The following is a 24,300-nucleotide window of genomic DNA, read 5'->3' on the forward strand; positions in this document are numbered from 1 at the left end:
TTTTTGTTTTTTTCTTTCTCTGGGGTCACAGACCACCCCCTTCCTAAAATGTACCAGTCCGTCTTTCTGGAGAGAGGGTGTCCACAGTATTCTACATATTCTCAAAGGAGCCCATGACCCCCAAAAATCATAATGCCAGTAATACTTTTACTCTGCTCTATCATGCATATATAGTTTAAATCTCTTATAAAGCACCTTAGCTTATTATCTACTGAAGTTTTAATGATGTCATTGCCAATTTGTATGGTTTTTTTCTTATAAATATTAAAATTTGGTAATTTTTTTCTTCGTGTTCTTTGCCTTTTATTATTCACCTGTTGTCTATATACTTTTCAGTTGAACATGCAGAAGTTTCAGTATTTTTTTTTAAATTTTTTTCTTAATGTTTATTTATTTTTGAGAGAGACAGAGACAGAATGCAAGTGGGTTAGGGGCAGAGAGAGAGGGAGACACAGAAGCAGAAGCAGGCTCCAGGCTCTGAGCTGTCAGCACAGAGCCCGACACGGGGCTTGAACACACAAGCTGTGAGATCGTGGCCTGAGCCGAAGTCGGACGCTCAACTGACTGAGCCACCCAGACGCCCCCAGAAGTTTCAGTATTTAAAGCAAGGCAATGGATTGCTCTTTCCTTCTGCTATATCTTTTCTCCCTGAAGTCCTAATCTGCTACCCACAGTACAGAAATACTACACTTTTGGGGCATTTGTGAGGTATTTGTTTTCTGCTGAAACCATTGCAGAATCGAGCTGTGGCAGGGAGAGATAGTCATATATTCGTGGGTCCTTTAATTTGTATAAACCACAAAACTTATTTCCATATAATTTCTCTTATTTCTCTTTAAATGTGTAGGTTAAATTATTTAGTACATTGAACATTTAATTACACATTCAAAGAGAAGGGTGTTCCCCAAAACAACTATAATGTTCAAAACAATCATCATTAAACGATATATGATTTTTTTTTTAAATCTTCAGTTCTGTTTTCATCACTTTTTCTGTAGCCTGGTGTATATACATCTTGGTGACTTCAGTGATGTGTAGAATTTAGTTTGGTGTTTTTAATGCAGCTATAGTGTTTCATATTTAGCTTGATCATTACCTTCTTGCACTAAATAAGGCCTTTAATGCCCTGCCAGTGCAGGAATAGGTCATTACTGCTGTTATGAATAGTCTTTTAAAAGACTTGAGTTTGTTGATAATCTGCCATATGGAAAGGTTCATTGAGCCAAGGTCTATGCCACCTTGCATGGGAGCCTTGAAGAACTAGAATGGCCATGAAGTTTAGCGTCTATCTTTGGTGTTGGGCGGGTGGTTTAGTGCCAGTAGTCCCTAACCCACCTGTAATTTTATGACTCTCAGGTTGTGCCCATGTTGTTTGGAGGTGATAGGTTTTGTGGTGGTCCTGAAATAGCTTGCGTAGCAGATTCTGTAATTCATTACTCAAACATGAAGAAAACATTACTTCAAAAAAGCATCGTAAGGATTTTAAATATACTGCCTACATTCTCTAAGTGCACTGCAAATGTGCTGTAACTAATAAAGCTTCCCCACTGATTTAAGAGAGTCTCAGAAGAAGCTGTACTAACTAGATGCAGAGCACCTTTGATTAAAAAAAAAAAAAAAGACTTGGAACTGTCAAATACTTAGCAAGTCAAGAATATGGCTATATTGCAAACACCCTTACTGGTTTTACATTTGTCACAGGTGGAAAGAGAGAGTATTTTACCATCAAGAGCTATTACTGTTATTATTCAACTAAGTGAGATTTGATTCTATAAACAAACATTACTAATAAAAATCCTCTTAATTTTCCACACTTTTTATCATTTTATGTTTAGGCATAACACTATGTTACTAATTATCGTGTTTGTTAAAGCAAAGTAAAAACACTTGCAAAATAGAACGTGCATATAAATATATTATTTGAATGAGGAAAGTAGTGACTCCCCCATTTGCACGTTTTTATAGAAATTTTTTAAAGTTGTGTTCAATATACAGTGCATATAATTTAGTACACATGATGAACAAGAACAGTGATTAATTTTTACAACATGTTTCATGGTCTGGTTAGAATTTTATCACTTTAAAAACTAAAAAATCCACAGGGTTGCCTGGATGGCCCAGTCATTTGAGTGTTCGACTCTTGATTTCAGCTCAGGTCATGATTTCATGGTCATGGGATCAAGCCCCACATTGGGTTCTGTGCTGAGTGTGGAGCCTTCTTAAGATACTCCCTCTCTCTCTCTGTGCCCCTCTTCCATGTTTGTGCTTGCTTGCTCTCTCTCTAAAATAATAATTAAAAAAAATTCCACATACAAAATGATAACTTCTTTCTAAAAGTTTATTTTTGAGAGAGAGAGAGCAAGAGAGTGAGTGAGCAGGGAAGGGGGAGAGGGAGGAAGAGAGAGGATCTGAAGCAGGCTCCACACTGTCAGCAAAGAGCCCAATGCAGGGCTTGAACTCATGAACCATGAGATCATGACCTGAGCCAAAATCAAGAGTCAGATGCTTAACCAACCGAGCCACCCAGGCACCCCTTTTTAAAAATATTTTTAATTAATTTTGTGGCTAATTTTCACAGCAGTGATTGAGTATGTAAAATTTTATAAGTAGATGGAATAATTACAAAAACTGTTAATATTACAGAATTTCTTTATATATTCTGTTATTATGTATTCTGTAGATGGAATGGGTACCCAGTTGTGAAACAGCACATAAAATCTTCTTTTCCAAATACTTGGTTTTAGAAAAACTAGTGAAAGTAAATTCAGCATTGTTGCTTGTAGGTGAATCTTTTAAAGGCAATTTTATGCATGTCTGGGCTGCTAGAGGAGACCTCTCACGCTTCTGTCAGCACCTGAATGACAACAGCACTGTTTTATTTTCCTTTGTGGAAAGAGGGCGGTGTGTGTACATAACAATATCATAATAGTTTTAGACTATGATGACAGTTTGAGGTTGTTTGGGAGATAAGATTTCTTAAAAATTATTGAATGTAATAACGTGTGTAGGTTCTCAATAAATACTCTGAGTTTAACCTGAGACAACCTCCAAATCCTGTGTAGATGCTTATAGCCTCATACATTACCTTGATTTATAGATCCATTTGGGAAGCACTGTCAATTTGAAAAATATTATGCTTTCTATCATGTGGCATATGCTTCTTAAAAGTCTACCCTGCTTCCTTTCTCTGTTTCTTCTTAGCCTCATTCTATAGATTGTCTTTATTTGCTCCTTAAATGGTATTTAAGGTTGGTATTTCCGAGGATTCTGTTCCAGAGTCTGTCTCCCATGCTACCTATTCTAGATTATCTAGGCAATTGCATTCATTTCCATGGTTTTCCCAGATGTCTGTCTTCTACTTGAATGTTTATTCTGAACCCTTGACCTATGTGCCCAATTATCTACATAACATCTCCTAGATGGTCCCAGGCAATTCAGTGATATGTTCAACATTAAGCTCATCTCCTTCTTTGCACATTCCCATCTAACTCTCCCAAGGGAAAATAAAAGAACACATGTATGCACATACATATAGAATGTGGACACACACACACACGCATGTGCGCACATGCATATACATATAGAGTATATGGGCTTCTCCTCCTGTTTTGGAAATCCCACTGCTAATATGTAGCAGGCTTGGAACTTCTATTCAAGTCTTCTGAATGTGAATCCTGAGCTCAGAGTATACTTTCTGTAATGTGGTGGTGACCGTGTCTTCTGAACCAAAATATAAGATACATGGTTTGACAGTATTTGAAGCTTGTGCTTGTTACTGTAATTATACCTCATTGCTTTTTTGTGTCATTTTATTAAGTTGTCGGCATTATGGTGGACAGACACCAGTAATACATTTAATATTAAAAAAATCACAACTCTGATTAGTATGAGACATGTGGTATGTGGTACATATGCATGCATTGTGTGTGTGATGTTACCTAATTAGGGAGATGAGATAATGCTTCGCCTTCAAGGGATGATGAAATTCCATGTGGAGGTTGAAGAGTTCACCAGGCAGCATTAGGGTATGGGGGAAATGGAAGAATGTTCAAGTGAGACAGCTTGCACCGAGATCTGGTGGTAGGAAGGTGCATAGTGTGTGGGGGCAGCTGTCTCTGTGCAAGGTAACTTGTCATCTTGGTAGAGGTTTTTATCCCCTCTTTTCTCTCTTGCCCCTTTCTTATTTCCTTATTCTTAAAAAAAAAAATCCTCAAAGCTAAAGTTTATATTAAATAGAGAGTAATAGTAATAGAATGCAAAAGGTAACTGCTTTTCAAACCATGTGGTAGTGATTTGAGTTAGATGAACCGTAGAATTTAAGGAGTGAACAGCCAGGACTTAGAATGTAATGCAACACCAAAAATGAAAAAGGGCTTGTGATGATGTGGTTTCTCCTCTTGTTACCAAAAATCACTCTAGCATTTATAACCACTGTCCTGCTACATTTTGATAAACCAGGGAGTAATTAAATCCTAAGTAATAAATTTCAGAATCTCTGCTTAAATTATAAATGACTCATTTTGTAAGTGCATTTTTTACCGTGAAGTTTAGTATGCCATGCAATATGTCTTTGTGTGTTTGAGAATGAATTCAGGCTATAGAAATTCTATTACAATGTAGAGTGACTTTTGAACTACACTGATCTCTGGTCTTTGGTATTCCAAACTTAATGACTGTTTATTCTCTTGTTCTGTATATGCATATGTATTATCCTTCAAAGGTAATTCTGAGGTTTGGGTCTTCAGAACATTTCTTTAAGTACTCTTACCCATTTCTTGAGTAGGAAAATTATGTTCTAGAAATGAGAAATTATTTTCATTGTCTTTAAAAACTTAGTTCATATCTGTTTTTCTTTGCAGAAAGGGCTATTGCAAGACATGAAGTTCGAGAAATTGAGCAGCGACATACAATGGATGGTCCTCGACAAGAGGCAGCGCTAGATGAGGAGGAGGATATGGTGATCATTTATAACAGAGTCCCCAAAACTGCAAGCACCTCTTTTACCAATATTGCCTATGACCTTTGTGCAAAGAATAAATACCATGTTCTTCACATCAACACTACCAAAAATAATCCAGTGATGTCACTACAAGACCAGGTAAACACTTAGGAGATGAATAAATGTTCTCTGATACTTCCCCACTCTCTTTGTGTCTCAAGAGGAAGGAACATTTTAAGAGATCTGTGTGCTGACTCCAGTGAATTGTAAGTCTCTTGGGGGAAGGACCAAACACACCTTTTCTATAATTTTACATTTTTCCACAGTATTTGATACATTTCTTTGCATATTATATGTATTCAAATATTTATAAAAAGTAGTTTATGAATAGCTTTGGATTTGTGAAGAGAAAATGATGCCTTTGATATCCTTTTGAAAATATGAAAATTTTTTAGCAAGATACCCTGCAATAAAAATCGTTCTGCTGTCTCATTTTATGGCAGAGAAATTTATTTATTTATTTATTTATTCATTCATTCATTCATTCATTCATTCATTCACTTACTTACTTACATGTTTGTTTGTTTGTTTCTGAGAGAGGGAGACACGGAATCTGAAGCAGGCTCCAGGCTCTGAGCTGTCAGCACAGCTGTGTTCACAGCCAAGTACCTGTGTCCTATATCACGCAGTTTTGTGACTAACCTCCTGAACTTCATCTTGTCTGTACTAGTAATTTATATAATATTAGCTACAAACTTCTGGAGAACAGGAATTGGAGCTTATATTTTTAACATAATCTTGCCTTTTAAGTTGTCAAGAAACTTTAGATAAGCAAATGGGTAGCTATGAAATAGATTTAAGAAAAATGGAGGAAATTATCTCATGAAAAAAAAATTATCTCTTTAGCAGTGGTAGCACACATTTTCTCCACACCTGGAGTTCTGACTGTAATTATAAATAAATAGAATTCTCTATAAATATTGAAGGGAATGGGGATTGGACTCGATGAGGAGAAAAGATGATATTTGAAAATACTCTCTAGGATTAAATACCATATTGCAGTAGCCTTATTAGAAAGATTGATGATAGTCATATAGTTAAGATTGTATTTATCTGTTTGACAGCAGCTGAACTTGTTTTATTGGTCACAGAATTGACTCTAATCCCATTCTTAAGTATACTTAAAATCCTTACACAGAAACAAGAGAGTAACACTGATACACAAGGTTAAGATTTGTTTTCTTAGAGAGCTGTTTGTAAAGACTAATAGTATATGGCATATCATCTGCCCATATAATTCTTGGCTTTCTGCAGTATCCTCAATTACTCTTTTTCATAAAACCAAAAATCTACATCCATCAGCCAAACTAAATAACTCTTCTGTAAATGAGAAGAAACATGAGCTTATTTAGCTAAGTGGGTCATAAAAACTATTCATTATGTAATACTGTATATCTCAAGGGCAAGTATCCTAAATAATCAGTTTATATGTAGTGTGTGGTAGATTTTAAATTTCTTGCTTGATTGCTTTTCAAAATGTATCTTGGTTTAAAAGGAACAACTCAATACTCACATAGTAATTTTAGATTTAGATTTATTAGTAGTATCTTTTATTATTTCTTTCTTTATTTTTTTAAGTTTATTTTGAGAGAGAGAGCATGTGCGGGGGAGAGGCAGAGAGAGAGAGGGACAGAGAAAGAATCCCAAATGGGGCTCAAACTCATGAACTGTGAGATCATGACCAGAGCTGAAATTAAGAGTTGAATGCCTGACTGAGCCACCCAGGAGCCCCCTAGTATTTTTTTAGAAAAGTAAAGTTATCTTGCTTATTTTGTGTCCAGCATTACAAAGTTTTATGACAGCTACAAGATATCTGACAGTGACATTGACCATTTTTTTTTTTATGAAGTAAGAATCTATGGAAGCTCTCCATATACGACATTTATAAGCATCATGTAGTGATACATTTTCCCAGTTACATTTGGATGAGCTAAAGCTTCTGTTTTTCTTTCAATAGCTCATGAGTTACATGTAGACAAAAAGAACATTAAAAGAAAAGCGCTATCTTTTAAAAAAAATTTTTTTAATGTTTATTTTCGACAGAGAGAGAGACAGAGCACAAGCAGAGGAGGGGCAGAGAGAGAGAGGGAGACACAGAATCAGAAGCAGGCTCCAGGCTTTGAGCTGTTAGCACAGAGCCTGACACAGGGTTCAAACCTGTGAACTACAAGATCATGACCTGAGCCAAAGTCAGACTCTTAACCAACTGAGCCACCCAGGCGCCCTGATAAACACTATCTTAAATGCAGTGGGATTACATGATGAACAGCACTTAAATTGTGCTTGTGTAGAGAAATACTTTTTAGTTCCAGTTCTTTCCTAAATGTATTTTATACTTACTGTACTAGGCATTGTACTAAATTGTTCACATGCTTAATTATTTTTCTCAAAAATTTTAGAGGCAAGGTCCAAATATTTTGAGTCTGATATAAAACTACTGAGTGGGTAATAGCTATCTATGCATACTCTATCATCCTGAGAAGTAGTTGTCCACTCTGCTTTCAAGTTTTCATTTATTTTTGAGTATGTAGTATATACAGTTTGTGCTATATTCTTTGTTGAAATAAGAACGAAAAAGCAAGGCCACATCTTTGAAGAAGCTTCTTTGTAATTTACTCGGAACATAAAACAGATGCAGGAACTATGAGGACTGTTTAAAGAAAAGATCTGGGGCACCTGGCTGGCTCAGTCAGAAGAGCATGCAGCTCTTGATCTCAGAGTTGTGAGTTTGAGCCCCACACTGAGTGTAGAAATTACTTAAAAATCTTTAAAAAAAAAAAAAGGAAATATCACTTCATGATATTCTCACAAAATTATTTAATGCAAAATGTTTCTTACCAGAATGTTTAATCTAGACCTAATCTTGAAAGAAACAGAGAAATCCGTCTTGTTGGAACATTCTCTAGAATAATCGTCTTGAACTCTTCTAAGGTATCAATATCATGACAACTAAACCAGGTATGGTTGGGGGTGAGGCAAGACAGTCCTCTCTAGAGGTGAGGAGACTAAAGAGACATGAAAACCAAACGTAATGTGTGATCTGTAACTGGATCTTTGATCAAAAATGTCTGCTACTTGTTTTCAAATGGTTCAGAAAAAATTAAGTGTGTGTGTGCATATGGAGAAAGAACAAAGAGATAAGCAAAGGTGGCAAAAGGTGAAGTTAGTGAATCTTAGTGCATGAGTATGCAGATTTTGACCATATTATTATTTCATCTTTTCTGTAGTTTAGGGATTTTTCACAATGAAGAAATTGGAATAAAAGAAGAGGGAAAGTTAGAACAAGGGATTGGAAAGATAAACATTTGAGAATGTGAGGCGTGGGAAGACGAAGCAATGAGAGTGAGCGAGAGGCAGTCTTGGGAGTTATATTTGTGAGGTGTGCCTTAGTGAATAGGCAGGAATTGGCAAGAGACAGGTAATCATTTAGCTCTTGTAGTTGGAAAATGAAGTTTACTCTGCTATCATGAACATACTTCTACATTAGAGAACGTCTTGTCTTTAAAGTAACTGTCAAATAGGTGTTAAGTGGCAGCATCTTTTGGGATCTTTCTTAATTCTTTTCTACACTCATATGTTTAGGTTTGTGATCATATTTAGTCCTTTTCTAAGCATTGAAAATACCCAGAATTTTCATTCTCTGTAGGACAACATAGTGATTTTTTTTTCCTTTTAGTTCACTGTTAACCTGATCTTTGCATTAATGCCTATGATTTGATTAGTTGCAGATACTGATTTTTCAAGCGTCACTTCAGATGAGTGCTTCTTATCCTGTCATGTGTATATTAACCACCAGTTAAAGTATAGATTCCGATTCAGAAGACTAAGATGGAACCTGATAATGTGAATTTCTAAAAAATCTTCCACTTGATGCCAAAACTGATTCTCCTGGTCCTTGAACTATAGTTTAAGTAGCAAAATATCTAGAACACAGGTCTCAGTGGGGTTATGAGAACATACGTATTATAATCTTCATAGGATAGTGAAGCTTAATCTTTAAATTCATGTTCCCACCTCCCCAACAAAATCCAGATTCCTTACCTAGACCAACAGGCTCTTTTAAATCTAGTCCTCATCCATTGCTGTATCCTCTTGTTTACCAGCCACACACTGGCCTTTTGGTTCATTGTCTGCGCCAGTCCTTTTCCACTTCAAGGCTTCTGCACTTAACCATTCCATCTTAGAATGTTCTGGTTTCTCCTGATTGGCTTCATGTTATCCTTTTTAACATTTCAGCTTAAATGACATCCTCTCAGAAAAACCTTACTACCCATCCTATATATTAAATACTTCTTCCAAGTTACTGTGTACCATCAGCATTCTTTCTGTATCTTTCTTATTACTTACTCATTTGTTTACTATTGGTCTTTTCCTCTGTATAAGCTCCTAAAGGGCAGGAACCGTGTCTGTTTTATTTATTACCATATTCCTTGTGTTTAATCTTTAAATTTTTTTAAATATTTATTTATTTTTGAGAGGGAGTGAGCATGAGAGGGTCAGAGAGAGAGAGGGAGACAGAGAATCCATAGAAGGCTCTGCATTGCCAGCACAAAGCCTGACATGGGGCTCGAACTCGCAGACTGTGAGATCATGACCTGACCTGAAGTTGGATGCTCAACTGACTGAGCCACCCAGGTGCTCCAGTATTCCTTGTATTTAGAATGGTGTCTGAGACATAGTATACATGCTCCATAAAACTTTTGTTGAAAGAATGAATGAGAGAATAAATGAACTTAGGTACTGAAAGTAGTTCCTAGTTGAGCATAGTACCACTGATGATAATTACTGGCAGAATGAGCCCCTTTTATCGATGGCAATGTATTCTCCCCTTACCTCAGGTGATTTCAGACACACCCACTGTGCCTCCTGCAAAGGAAAGCCTGAACAACACAATCCTGAACTTTGGTGAAGATACTGTGTTCTGTTGCTGCCGAACCTTTCTTATGTTTTATCCAGTTATTATTCACTTTTCCTTTTTGCATAGAAAACTTTCTCTCTAGTTTAGTCTCGAAAAACTACCCACAGCTGTACAATGGATATTTATTTTAAGTATAGACATGAGTAGGAGTTTGGTAGATGGTAATTATCCGAGTTAATAGTAGTATTCATTCACTAGGTAGTAATTACAAAGGTGGAATTTGGCCAGGATTGTCAGGATGACATTGCTACTTTTAGATAGTGAAAACAAGTTCTTTCAGATAATCATAATGTTGAGATTAATCTTATTAAGAATGTAGGTCTAGGTGCACTGTTGTGAGATGGTGCTTTCTTCGCTTTTTCCTGTAGCACTGGTTCAGTCTGATTCCACCAGCAAATAAATCACAGCACCACTCCCTACATTGCTTGGGTTTTCCCTAAAGGTCTCCTCTGATTACTTGCTAGCCTGACTCTGCTTGAGTTATAAAATCTGACAAAAATCACAGTTTCGGATCTGCTTCAGGCTAGCTATAAAAACATCTCTTTTCATGTAGCGTATCTAACAACTGCTTCTGAAACATCCTTCTTGATAGCCTATTTCAGTGGGGGTATGGAACTACTCTTTGAGTAAAGTCACTACAGTGACATTATGTCTTCTCCCCAAGCCACTGTTTTCAGGGTCTTCCGTCTCTTTAACTTCATTTGCCACTATTATGTTTTGCTCCCTTCGCCCACCCCTTTACCTTTCACTAGTGCCAAGTATAGTCGGTGAGAGTGCACCCAGTGAATGCTGCAGAAGCTTGTTCACCTGATCTCGATTTCCACTCACTCCTCTGTATTCCAGAGCTTTATCTCAAGGTCTGGAGCAGAATGCCCCACTGCAGAGGAAAGCCAGAAGAGAAACTGACAAGGCGAATGGTGCAGGAGAGGTGAGAAGGCAGCCAGTGGTAGAGCGGGAGCTGCAGTGAGGCTTCCTGACAGAGGGAGAGAAGGGGGATGGAGAGTGGAGAGGCAGGGAAACTCGGGACAAGCAGCGAAATTCATACTTTGAAAAGGATACTTTTCAAAAAAGACTGTTCCTCAAAGGGGGTTAAAGGATGGTTATAGAACTTCAGTGGTATGTAAATGATACTTCTAAATGCTCCAACTACCCTGCAGATTAGTCTGAACCACCACTTGAACCTTATTGACATCATTTGTTTGCTTAGCCCTTTTTTTCTTCCCTGTAATGAGAAGGTAAATCTCAGCTCAGCATCTTTTGATTTATTGCTGATTGTAAATCAGCCACAGCTTTATTAGTGAGACTTTAACACATCGCCCTGGTAAAATGTTTGTGAGATGAAAGGAAAAAAAAACACATGCACATACGTAGCCTTCGGTGTTGTCATAGTTGGAGATTAGCGGAAGATTCTGTGTGTTTCGAGAGACTTTAACAGTAATAGTGTAGAGAATTTAAAAGCAATAACTCACGTGAATTTACCTCAGAATGATTTTAGGAAATAAAATTCAAAAGTCCTGCATAGACATTTAAACCAGGTCTCTTACTTTTGGCTGACGGTGTTCAGCACCCCTTGAGGTTACCCAAGACAGTAAAAAGGCAAGAGTAAGTCAACGGTCATTGTTGAAAAATGGTTGTCCAATACGAGAGTAGTGAACAGGATGAATTGGAAGCTGAGAGTATAATGAATGTGATCAGGAAAATAAACAGTTTTGAGAGCTTTTTCAACAGCTTTGAGGTCTTGTAGGTTGAGGAGTTTTGAATGACTGGATCTGAGGGGTTTCCCTGGCAGTGGATAAAACCTGAAATTCTCAGTGCCCAAGTTTGTTGATCAGAAACATGATACAAATGCTGTTCTCCTTTTCACATCCTTCTGGGTTTTTTCCTCCTTGTTTAAATTGAACAATAATGTATTAAGGAAGTTAGCATGTGGCCTAGAAGGATGATTGGACCAAAATCTACAGTATATGGTTCCTGGGCTCCAGGGTTTTTTATCTATAAAATAAGGGGTACAGGATCTCCCAAGTCCCTTTCACATCTAAAATGCTGATTCTGTAAACAAGAGGGTTTGAGGTTGGTGACAACAGTGGAAGATGCCTGCCTTGTTCTGTTCTCCGCCATCACTAAACTTCCCTGAGTCCAACTGGAAGGCACAACCCTTTTTCTCATTTCTGTTAGGTTTTTAAAAATTTTCTTTTAATGTTTGTTTATTTTTGAGAGAGAGACAGAGTATGAGCAGAGTGGGAGAGAGGGAGACACAGAATCCGAAGCAGGCTTCAGGCTCCGAGCTGTCAGCACTGAGCCCAACGCGGGGGCTCCAGTCCACGAACCGTGAGATCATGACCTGAGCTGAAGTTGGACGCTTAACGACTGAGCCACCAGGCGCCCCTCTTTTCGCTTTTAAATAGTGTTTCTTGGAATCCTTTGGTTCTAGTATGCCCCAGGCATCACTGCGTGGGTAGGAGGAGACTGAGTAGGCAGGGTTTATTCTGCCCCTGTCCTCACTTCTGTTTTATGTACTGTGGGAGCTTACAAGGCAGTCTTTAAAAGTTCACTCTATTTCAGTACACTTTTTTTCCCTTATTATAAAAGCAGTGAATATGAGCTATATCTTTGCTGAAGAGCTTTTATACACCTCAGGGCCTCCTCTGCAAAGCACTACAAAAACAAGCTTCGTGTAAATAAAACCAAGAGGAAGCTCCTGGGCCTACCCATGCTGGAGACTTGCTCCTCCATGTGGTCCATTGACGTGCCATCATGTGGAGACTTGTTAGAAGTGCTGAATCTTGGGCCCCACTCCAGACCTGCTGAATCAAAATCTGCATTTTAACAGGAGTCCCAGATGATCCATTTGCACATTGAGTTTGAGAAGCCCTGCAGCAGTCCAGATATTATCCAGCTTCCTGGGCTCTTCACCTCACGTTGAAGGACACGTGCTGGATAAAGTATGTTCTTAGGAGGGTTCAGTTTAATCCTGACCATCCTTAGGAAAGGCGGAAGAATGAGGGATGCTTGAAGTTTATATTTATACCTAACTTTTTTTTTTAATTTTTTTTTTTTAACATTTATTTATTTTTGAGACAGAGAGAGACAGAGCATGAACGGGGGAGGGTCAGAGAGAGAGGGAGACACAGAATCGGAAGCAGGCTCCAGGCTCTGAGCCATTAGCCTAGAGCCCGATGCGGGGCTCGAACTCACAGACTGCGAGATCGTGACCTGAGCTGAAGTCGGACGCTTAACCGACTGAGCCACCCAGGCGCCCCTTTACCTAACTCTTATTTCCACCTGAGTCTTTTACCACAGTGTACTCACAGTTTGTACCATTGATCCGCTCTAACATTTGGTTTATGTAACACTGTTTTCTCAGATTCCAGTCTAGCATCTCCTTTCATTTCTTTCCCACACCATCACATCCCCATTAAATCTAGGCTTCTGGGAAATAAAGCTGAGTTGCTAACTATGCCTTAAGTACCCTTAAACCACCATTTCCCATTCCTTTTCTCTTTTCCTTCTTTTCTGTTTCCCCCCTCATTTTTGGCTGAAGTAATGGAACTGATTTTCACAGAAGCAAAAGCTTATATGAAATAATTTACTAGTAAATGGCAGTTATAAGGACTTTTCATATTCAACATGTAAGATTTTTTAAGGATTCAGTTTTTGGGTTATCTAATTTTTCATTTTCTGTTTGTTTTTCATTTGCAATTTGATATTTTTATTTTATTTGGTGCCTTCCTTAAACAGATAGGAAAGAACATGAGAAGCTCAGATCACACATTTGGCTTTTTTTTTTTTTTTTTTTTTTTTTGGTGGGGAACAATCATAAATATCTGATAAAATATAATTTTGTATTTTTTTTTTTTGAGAGAAAACAAGTTGGGGAGAGCAGGGGGAGAGAGAGAGAATACGAGAATATGAGAATCTCAAGCAGACTCCACACTCAGCTTAGAGCCTGACATGGGTCTCGATCCCACTGGGATCATGAACTGAGCCGATGTCAAGAGTTGGATGCTCAACCAACTATGGGGCACTCAGGTGTATTTTCTAAGGCAACATAATTTTATCATCTACATGATGGTAGTAGTTTTCAGATTTAATTTAAGGGTGTTGTGTGTGTATAAGATAGTAAGATAAGGTTCGTATCACTTCCCTTCCAAGAGCTCTGTTACTTCTTTTCTTTTTTTAATTTTTTTTTTAAATGTTTGTTTATCTTTAAGACAGAGCATGAGTTGGGGAGGGGCAGAGAGAGAGGGAGACACAGAATCCAAAGCAGGCTCTGGGCTGTCAGCACAGAGTCCAATGTGGGGGCTCGAACTTGTCAACTGCGAGATCATGACCTGAGCTGCAGTCAGACGCTCACCTGACTGAGCCACCCAGGCACCCCAGAACTCTATTTCTGTTAGCATATGAGTATTAATGCTTCCCCTAAAAAATAAATTTCCTCAGAACCTTCTGTTTTTCCCTAGTTCACATTCTCTGACATAAGGCTGCTTCTGCACTATTTTGTGCTCTGCCCTACCAACAGGCCTTTTCTAGGAGGCAACCATCATCATTCAGTGCTATTAATTTATTGACTAATCTGGTAGAAGTGGTCCAGAATATTTCCATATGACTAACTATTCTAAAATGTAAATGAAAGATTGATAAATTGTCAGAAGTATGCAATTGATAGGCCTGTGCTTTAGAGGCTGTGGTCACAGCTTGCAGATGCTTTCAGTGCAGTTTAGGGTGCTGGGCCCCCTACTCATTTAGCCCTTCTCTACCCCCTAACCCGCCCCTACACTACATCTAGTCCCTAGAAGATTCTTAGCCACTTGCTGTTTATCATTCAGAAATTTGCTTATCAAAAACAGATGCCATTTTTCTTTGAGAAATTGTGTATCACTGCTCTTTTATAGCTGGTGATACTTAGGCTTATCAAGTTCTGTATTAACCAGTTCTTTAAATTTTTAAAATATATTTGCAGTAAAAGAATTTTTTATTAACTAATCTTTTGCATACTTTTAATTCCAGCAAATTAAAATAGCGATAGTGACATATTTAGATTTAAAAAAAATTTTTCTATATCACATCTCTAATTTTATTAACCTTTTTTATCAACAATCTTATGATATCTTTAGTTCTTTAAAGTGCTCTGATTAATCATCATCTTTAATCATTTTGGTTTAAGGATTACTTTTTGTTTCATTCGTTGAGCCATTAATACGATTTTTTGTGAATAATGAGTTTCTGGGAGTCAAAAACAGACTTGAGCGCGTGTGTTGGTACCCACCCTCCCCTCACCCCTTGTGAATTACTCACTGTGCAGCATTGTAAATGATTGCATTGTGTGGGTTTTTCAGGCTTCTGTCTCACTCTTTTCTGAGTGTGGTGATAATAGCTCTCTCTATGATGAATTGGTAATTACAGATCACACTGTGCTCTCCTTAGTTGAAACCTGTGTTTCAAGCTCTGTAATTGTCAAACTCATGTGATTTGTTTTAAAAGCCTAAATGGAAACTATTTTACTATCATCAAATTTCATTTTTCTTTAAATTGAACTTAAGTAATGAGTGTGTTCTCCTATTTTAGGTACGCTTTGTAAAGAATATAACTTCCTGGAAAGAGATGAAACCAGGGTTTTATCATGGACATGTTTCTTATTTGGATTTTGCAAAGTAAGTTATACCTGAAATGACACACTGAAGAATGCTTTGTACCGTAGCAACCTAAAAAGACACAATTGTATTAAATTGTTACTATTTTGATTTTTAAAAATGTACTACTGGCTTGCCTTTGCCACTTTTAGGTAATGTAATTTAAATATACCTTCTAGTGTTTTACTGCCCTCTAGTGTTCATAAATTGAAAATTGTCATATTAATTTTGGAAATTCAAATTAGACTAAATGCAAGTAATACTCTTTAAAGTTATTTATCATTATTGTGTTTATGTGTCTTTTACAACCAAATGACACTATTTTAGGAGAGCCCCACGTTTTAACCTAGAGGCCAGTCAGATTCTGACTTAACACATCATTGACCGAGAACTGAGAAAGCAGAGAACCCCATCACACACTTTTTGGTTACCCAATGCCTCTGCATTTCAGCCAAGACATAGAAAAGTATACACTTTCTTTTAGGCCACCTTGTGTTTGTTTTAAAATTGTGTATTCAAAAGAGACTCTTAAAAAGATGGTGATTTTCCTTTATGGTGATTTGTCTGAAACGAGATAAATAATTCTCATTTTCTATATTTTTGGGGTGGAATGGGTTCAGGGTATTCCTATCATAATTCTCTCAAGAAAAGTTCATAAAACTCCAGGCATTTGCATGGTATGCAAGTCCTGTGTGGCTCCCCCTGGAGTCTGTGCCATATTAAGATTCTGTTCCAAAAACTGGGCAAAGGTGTATTCTAAACATGGGCTACTCTGTGAATCCATTTGAATGTTTTTTCACAGCACATAGTGTAGCATTATATAGTAAAACCTCAAATCCAAATCTTTTCCTCAATAACCTGTACTAACTTCAAAGACACATCTAAAATGTATTTTTAAAATGATTTAAGCTCAGACATGGTCCCCTCAGTCATTTCATTAGCAGTCATGACTTCAAAGTAATATACTGTCATGTGTTTGTCAACTCCAGAGAACATTCTGTGTAAAATTTGAAAATTAAATTGATATCCTAGTCATTTTAACTTCTTGAATTTGAAAAGAAAAAGAGTTGAGTGAATTATTACTGATTCAGATACTAAGCCTTAACTTTTTGAAAAGCATGTAATTAAAAGGGAATCTCCAGAATATTATGTACATGAAATAATATATTCTTATTTCTAGCTCCACAGTACTCAAGATGTTTCCGTAAAATGGTAGCTTTAAAGTTAGATGTACATTTTTCTGTAAATAATTCATAATGCAATATTGAAAACATTTTATGGGCAGCTTTAAAATAAACTAATTATTTTTTCCTTGCAGAGGCACTGAACCAATTTCATAAACTCGATTCATATGCATATTTTCCCTGAGGGCTGCATTATCCTTCAATTGAATGTTTGTTACTCTTTCACCTAAATGATTTATTTTTTCCAAATACAGCTTGGTTTCTAATACTTGAGGTTTCCATTATTAAAATAATATATTGAGTGCTTTTGCTTTTGGCAAAAGTCTTGTACTTGAAGCTCTGGTATATGCTAGGGTTCTTGCAGATGAAAAAGTTATAAAATTTCTTGGAAAGATTAATCTCATTTATTAAATACTAACGAATATTTAAGATTTTGAGTATTTTCATAATGGGTCTCATGCTATTAGAGGTTAAAAATATTGTAAAATATTTCAACGGACTTGTACAAGATTTTAAATAAACACCTAAAAGAAATCACCTAGAGGAAATGTATTTTGATGTATATCATCAAGAACTATGGTAGATGTAACTAGTATCTTTTAAAATAAATTTTAGTGTAACAGGCATACTCACCATGAATGACTAAGAGAAAAGAAACATAACCTTACTAATTTTTAAAATACTTTATTCTTCATAATGTATTCTGGACTGCCATAGTACTTTGTGGAGTCCACTAAAATACTTGCCTTTAGGAGAAAACAGTTGAATTTGGTGAAAGAAATATTTAATCACATAGCTTTTCATTTGTTTTTTTAAAAGAGTCCCTGAAAAGCATATAAACTCAGTATGTCCCCAGAAACCCAGGAAGCAAGATAAAGAAATCAAAAATGAAAAGTGGTTTCTGGTTTAGACCAATCACTAAGAAACACACATTTTATATGTAAGCCTATATGTGCTCAAGCCATGTTTTGGTTATATTTATCTGGTTTTATTCAGAACTTTAGCATAATAACAGAAATATCTTTGTTCCAAGTTTGTATTCCTGTCCTGTCTTGCTCCTTTCTGTCTTAGTCTTATTCTTGATTTTTTTTACTCTCGATTTTTTTTAGCATATTTCCTCATTCTTTTTAGTGTACAATTACGTTTTTTTTTCCTATTCAGTTAGTGAACACCATAATTTTAAAATAATGCAGATATGATCATTAATGTCATGAATGTAGAAATTTTCCACTTAGAAAATTGTATAGGTTGGACATTTTCAAAATGTCCTAGAGTATCGGCCACATGAAGTTGAATAAGTTGTAGTTCTTGTCTTCAGTGAGTTCACTGAAGCCCCATTTTTCCCCCGGAATTATGTTTTATTATAAACAGTGAAAATATTACAGATCATCCTCCCTTTTAAATTCATACTCCTAACCAGCACCATCTATTACCTCCACTTTGATTTTTTTCAGATTTTACAAAATAAAAACATTAGAACATCTCTTTGGTTTATTTCAGTGACATCTGTCTTTCTAGTGAATAATATTCAGCTAAAAAAAAACTGTTCATGCTGGTTTCGATCAGTCGCTGAGATTGTCTGTGACCTAGCTACCCATGGCTAACATGTCGGTATCTGTCTTAGGTATTTGGAAATGATTTTTGGTACAGCAGTTTTATTCAGGTACATGTCAGGTGTGTACCTTTGTGGTTGTCCCCAGGAAAGAGTATGGGTTTTTATCACTGTCATTTGGTTTGTCCACATCACCCCTGTTGTCTTTTTCAGAACAATTAAGGTCAATCAGTAAAGCACAGATACGTCAGGACAAGAGACGCATAACTGAGTGCTTCACTAGGTCTAAGGTATCCTAGAGAATAATAAAGTGACAATATTTTAGGCCTAATATAGTTTGTCGGTCTATAGATTTATGTGAGATTGTCCATTTTACCTTGTAATTCTCTCCTGAGCCGGTTGAAGTCAGCACCATTTTCTATAGCTTTCAACAAATACGTCACAACACTAGAGAAACATTCCTTATTTTAATCATTACAGGCGATATGCGAGAGTTGCCTTTTTATTGACCTCGTACCACCAGCCATTTTTACAACACTGATGCCGTAGACTGCTAGGGAGCTGTCTCTGAAGCCAGCCAGACCTGCAATTAAATCCCTTCGGTTCCTTACCAGCACGTTACTTCAGGTCTGCATTTTCCCCCTTTATAAAGTGAAGATAATTAAAGTAACTACTTCGTGGTGGTTGTGAGGATTAAATATGATAATGTATATGAAGCAGTAGGTTCTGTGTCTCACGCAAAGCAGTGTTAACGTTCTTTTAAAATTCTGTCTCCTTTTGGGGCACCTGGGTGGCTCAGTCGGTTAAGCGTCCGACTTCGGCTCAGGTCATGATCTCACGGTCCGTGAGTTCAAGCCCCGCATAGGGCTCTGTGCTGGCAGCTCAGAGCCTGGAGCCTGCTTCAGAGTCTGTGTCTCCCTCTCTCTCTGGCCCTCCCCTGTTCATTCTCTGTCTCTCTCTGTCTCAAAAATAAATAAACATTAAAAAAAAATTTAAAAAAAACAAAATAAAAAAATAAAATTCTGTCTCCTTTCATTTACCACATTGTCCTACCGGTGTTTTCTTCTTCTCCCTACCTGAATCTGTGCTGGCCCTTCCTGTTTCCAGCTAAGGTATTGCTCAAGACTCTTGTGTTTGCCTCCATTATTCCCTTTTGGGAAGTTTACCTGTGTTTATTTATCAAGACATCGAAGCCAGAACCTAGAGTCCTCTTGGACAACCCTTTTCTTCACCACATACTTTTTAATTAGTCACCAGGTCTTTTGAGTTTGGCTTCTTTCACTTAGCATAGACTTTTGACATGCATCCAATTTATGCATATTTATGCATATTGGTAGTTAATTCTTGGATGAGTAGTATTCCATTGTGTGCATATGCCACAGTCTTTATCCATTCACCAGTTTCTGCATATTTGGGTTTCCAGCTTTTGTTGATTATGAATAAAGCTGCGGAAACATTTGCACGTAGGTTTTCTTGTGTTTTTGTTTTTTAATCTTTATTTATTTTTGAGGGAGAGAGAGAGAGAGACAGAGCGTGCACAGGGCAGGGACAGAGAGAGAGGGAGACACAGAATCCGAAGCAGGCTCTAGGCTCTGAGCTGTCAGCGCAGAGCCCGACATGGGGCTCGAACCCACAATCCGTGAGATCATGACCTGAGCTGAAGTCGGACGCTTAACTGACTGAGCCACCCAGGCGCCCCTGCACTCAGGTTTTATGTGAACGTATGTCTTCGTTTCTCTTGGGTAAAAGCTACAAGTGGGACTGCTAGATTTTATGGTTAACTCTAGGACACTGCAGAACTTTTTTCATGTGGCTGTGTTACTCTGCAATCTCACCAACAATGTATGGGAGGCCCAGGTGCTGTGTATTCTTGCCACCATTTGGTATTGTTAGACCTTTTTTTAATTTTTTTTAAAATTTGGGCTATTTTAATAGACGCACAGTAGATGAATGCCCTTTTTAAGAGATAAATAATTACTACAAAAATCACAACATCACCAGCGGAACCAACAAATACCAACAGGTCATATACTATTTTCAAAACAAGACACTGGGAACCTGCCACACTGGGGAGGATTTGAAATTTCTGTGAACCCTTTAGGGCTAAGAGAGTCTGGAATAAATATATATTAGATGGGAGTGTCCCATCTAAGCTGTGAAGCTGCTGCTTTCCTAGAGATGTTACACCTAGTATGAAGCAGAAATCATAAAGCATTGTGCTTCCTGAAGGCTGGTCAGCCCTCTTTGAGATCTGTCCAGCTTGTTGAAAAGGTTCCTTTCAGATGTTCTGGGTATGTACTTGCTCTATTGACAATTCTTGATGCCTGCTCATCTATCCGAAATATGTAGGGTGTGGTTGTAAAGAAACGAGCCGAGTTTGTGTCCATGCTTTGTCACTCCACATATGCTGATGTGGCAAGAGCAAGGTTCCTAAAATGTCTTCTTACCAACCTGCTGCTCACATTAGACTTTTGCCTTTTGATCTTTATAGAACATTACAGATGCCTACCAAATGATGCTGTTCTTTTCCTAGGAAGATCATGTTCTAACAGGTCAATAATAATAGTTTATATTTTTTGGAATGAAGATGGGTTGTCTCTTCTTCCACCTGAGCCCTCCTGAGGAACAGTTCAGATGCCTGGTCAGGTTAAAGGCAGAGTTTACAACCATAGAACACTTCCCCCTGTACAAAACTACCTGGTTGGCAAAAGAATTAAACCCACAAACCTAAAAGTATGCCTGTTTCCTAACCAACTGAGCTAAACAGTCCAGATGCTGTTTTTACCATGCCTGTTTTCTGTTAGAATCTCTTGCTTTCTTGTCTATATAGCCATATCCTACCTTATAACCATACCCTACCTTATAAACAGTAGTCTTATCCATCTTCAGAATGAGTTTCATTCATTCATTCATTCATTCATTCATGTATTTCATTGAAATCATACTTCATACAGGTAAATGCCATCCAAAGCCATGTTCCAGAAAGTCATCTTCCAGACAGCAAGGAGAATTTGGTAAAGTGCCATATCCCCTTTTCACTGCCACTTGGTAAGAATTGCTGTCTGTCCCACATGTTGGGGACTTAGGGGGAAGGAAAAAAGAGGAAACAGTGGTGGAAGATGATACGGGAAGGAGGTAATTCCCAAGAGAATGACTCAGAGTCATCAGTGGCTAATAATGGAGAAGATGGTAAGGGGGTTCCCAGGAAATCCCACAGTCTGAAGATTGGAGCCCTTACCCCACGATCTTGTACTTTCCCTTCCTTGTTGCTTCCTGTTACAAGACTTTCCACTTATTTCATGTAGCACCTGTGTATTCCTGATGCCTCCCCACCTCTTCTCACTGCTGAGTGCACTGTCCCACCGAAAGGCTTCCTAAGTGGTTACTTCCCAATAGTCTGTTCAGTGTAATTCTGTGATATTTGACACTTGTATGTCTGGCACTGTGCTGAATACTAGGAACAAAGCCATGAACAAGAGGGAAACAGTCCTGCCCTCACGGAGCTTCTACTGTAATACCCAGTGTGACAGTGCCATATATTTGTAATGATATTGTTTCCTCTTTTAAAACATCGTGAAAAAAATTTTTACTGCATTATTGGTTTTATAGTTTTACGAGTTGTTCACTTAAAAAAATGCATCCCAATTCTGATCAACAATTCACAACTGTAATATTGTAATTAATGTTTTACAAAAGGATTCTCTGTAGTTTTCAGTATTTCCATGTGAACACAAATTTTAGTGCCCTTAAGTGTTAATGGTGAGAAAAGAACTGAAATTCAAGACAGTTGACCACTTTTTACACACCCAACGGTTCTTGTAGAATACAGCTTATTTGTAGGTTAGAAACTTCCTGTTTAGTTAATTTTCAGTAATTTAGAGACTGAAAGAATCCAGTCATCCAGGCACCTTGCTTTTTCTCTTATCTGTAGTCTCTTTCACTACTCATTTGCTTAAGAATTAAGTATAAAACATTTATAGAATGCCCGCTGTGTGTAAGACATTGATTGCAGTAGGCAGAAATAAGGGGGAGACATGGTTGGTTAGTTTAACTATTTGCTTTTTAGTGCCTTCGGAAAAAGATTTTAGTAAGAAGGGAAATTTAAATTCTAAGCTGTTCACTAAAATGAAGGTTTCTGTGGACAGATGAGTGGACATACCAGGAGTGGTTTAAAAGAATAAGCAACTTTCACTTGTCTCTTACCAGAGTCCTACAACCCAGGCTTAGTTTTATCATTTCTCATCGTGATTCTTATTTTCAGAGAGATTGTTAGTATTTTTCTAATCTTTCAAATTAGTACTAATTAATCAGTGGGCAAGTATTTATGTATACTAGGCCTTGTGAAATCTATAAAAAGAAATGTAGAGTACTGTGCCTATTCTCAAATGGTTGATCATGGTGCTAAGGAGAAAATGCTCAACTTATAAGACAAGCACGAGTAAGATAAGCAGTGGATAGACTTGCCTGAGAGCAGTAGCTCCTGGGTGCAGGTGTCCGTGAAAGCAGATAGTACCGTGTGCCACAGGCTGTCTAGACTTTACAAGATTGCATTATTAGCCCTCTGTGTTTGCTCCAAAACAGCAGCCAATGGTTGTTTTTTCCCCTCCTGCTTTATTGAGATATATTGATATACGTTGTGTAAGTTCAAAGTGTACAGTGTGATGATTTGATGCACGTATATATTGTCAAATGTTTACCACAATAAGGTTAGTTAACACATCCTTCCCCTCAAATAATTTCCATCTGTTGCTGCTGTTACGGTGAGAACTTTTCAAAAATCTACTCTCATAGCAACTTTCAAGTTTACCATACAGTGTTGGTAACCACAGTCACCATGCTGTACATTACATCCCATAATGATACTTCCCTGCTGACTCAGTCAGGCTGCCGTCCTGATGCTCATAAAGATCTATGGGGCCCACATGATCTGCATTTCCTCCACCCCACCCCCTTTCTCTCTCCATTTCTGATTCTGCTGCAGCCAGGCCCATCTTGCTATTCCTTGAGAACACCTGGCACCTAGCTGCTTAAAGGGCTTCATACTCCTGGAGTTCCATCTTCCTGAAACACTTTCATCTACATGGCTCCCTCCTATCATGTAGTGAGGCCTTCCTGGAAAACCCTATTTCTGAACTGTACTCTTCCCACCTCTCCTGGCAGTCCCTGTTCCTTTCCCTTCATTCTTTTCCTTAGTACTTTTTACTATGTTTATGTTGTCTCTCCCAAGTAGAGCGTTGGCTCCACAAAGCCAAGGAATTTGTTTTGCCATGGCTGTACTCTTCATATTATAATAGTGCTGGCATATGCAAAAAAGTGTTTCTTTAAATTAATTAATGTGACAGAAAAAAATGGAAAAATGAGACTGGCATTCTGGTTAAGGAAGACCAAATGAGCGAAGGCACGCAAGGAGGAAGAGGAGTAACTGTGATAAGTTGGGGGAGGTAGAAGAGGTGGGCCTAACCATAACAGCTGGCTTCTTCACTGAGGACAGTTAAAAATACAGTTAGGTCAATAAGGTGGTGCCTGAGACATAGGCCAGAAGACGTTAGCAGCCAGGCAAAGGAGTTTGGATTCGATGTCAACATAAACAGTAGAGTTATTTCATGTTTCTAAGAGGAGTGATCTAATAAATGGTGTTTTAGGAATATCAGTTGGGAATTGCTCTAAAAGGTAGGTTGGAAGGGAGAAACACTGATGCAAGAAAACCAGCAAGGTTATTGCAGTAATCCAAACCAGAGACCTTGGGAGAGGGCGGTGGTGGAAAGGAAGGGAATGATGAGGACAGGACAGATCTGTGGGGAAGCCAGCAGCAGAAAAAAATCAAAGGACTTGGTAACTGTACTAAGTGAAGAATAAAGGAAAGTAGAGATCAAGATAACACGAAGGTTTCAAGACTGGGACAAGTGAGGATGTTAGAACAGGAGCCAGCTGGACAATTCTAGGGGCTGCATGGGTTGCTAAAGTAAAAGCCTTCTGTGTTTCCTTTGTTCCTTCAACTCTTTCTCATTCCCCAAGGA

General features: G+C 37.8%; 1 protein-coding gene across 3 annotated transcripts in view; it reads left to right on the forward strand.

Moving 5' to 3' along the window:
* HS2ST1 (heparan sulfate 2-O-sulfotransferase 1) overlaps positions 1 to 24,300 on the forward strand; it is a 170,003-nt gene that overhangs the window by 130,754 nt on the left and 14,949 nt on the right. For all 3 annotated transcript variants that reach the window (XM_015070379.3, XM_015070378.3, XM_053214381.1), the window contains 2 exons: positions 4,860 to 5,098; positions 15,483 to 15,568. In XM_015070379.3, coding sequence (XP_014925865.1) covers positions 4,860 to 5,098; positions 15,483 to 15,568 — 325 coding nt within the window. The remainder of the gene's footprint in view (positions 1 to 4,859; positions 5,099 to 15,482; positions 15,569 to 24,300) is intronic.

This window comes from Acinonyx jubatus, chromosome C1 (assembly GCF_027475565.1).
Source record: "Acinonyx jubatus isolate Ajub_Pintada_27869175 chromosome C1, VMU_Ajub_asm_v1.0, whole genome shotgun sequence".
Taxonomy (NCBI): domain Eukaryota; kingdom Metazoa; phylum Chordata; class Mammalia; order Carnivora; family Felidae; genus Acinonyx; species Acinonyx jubatus.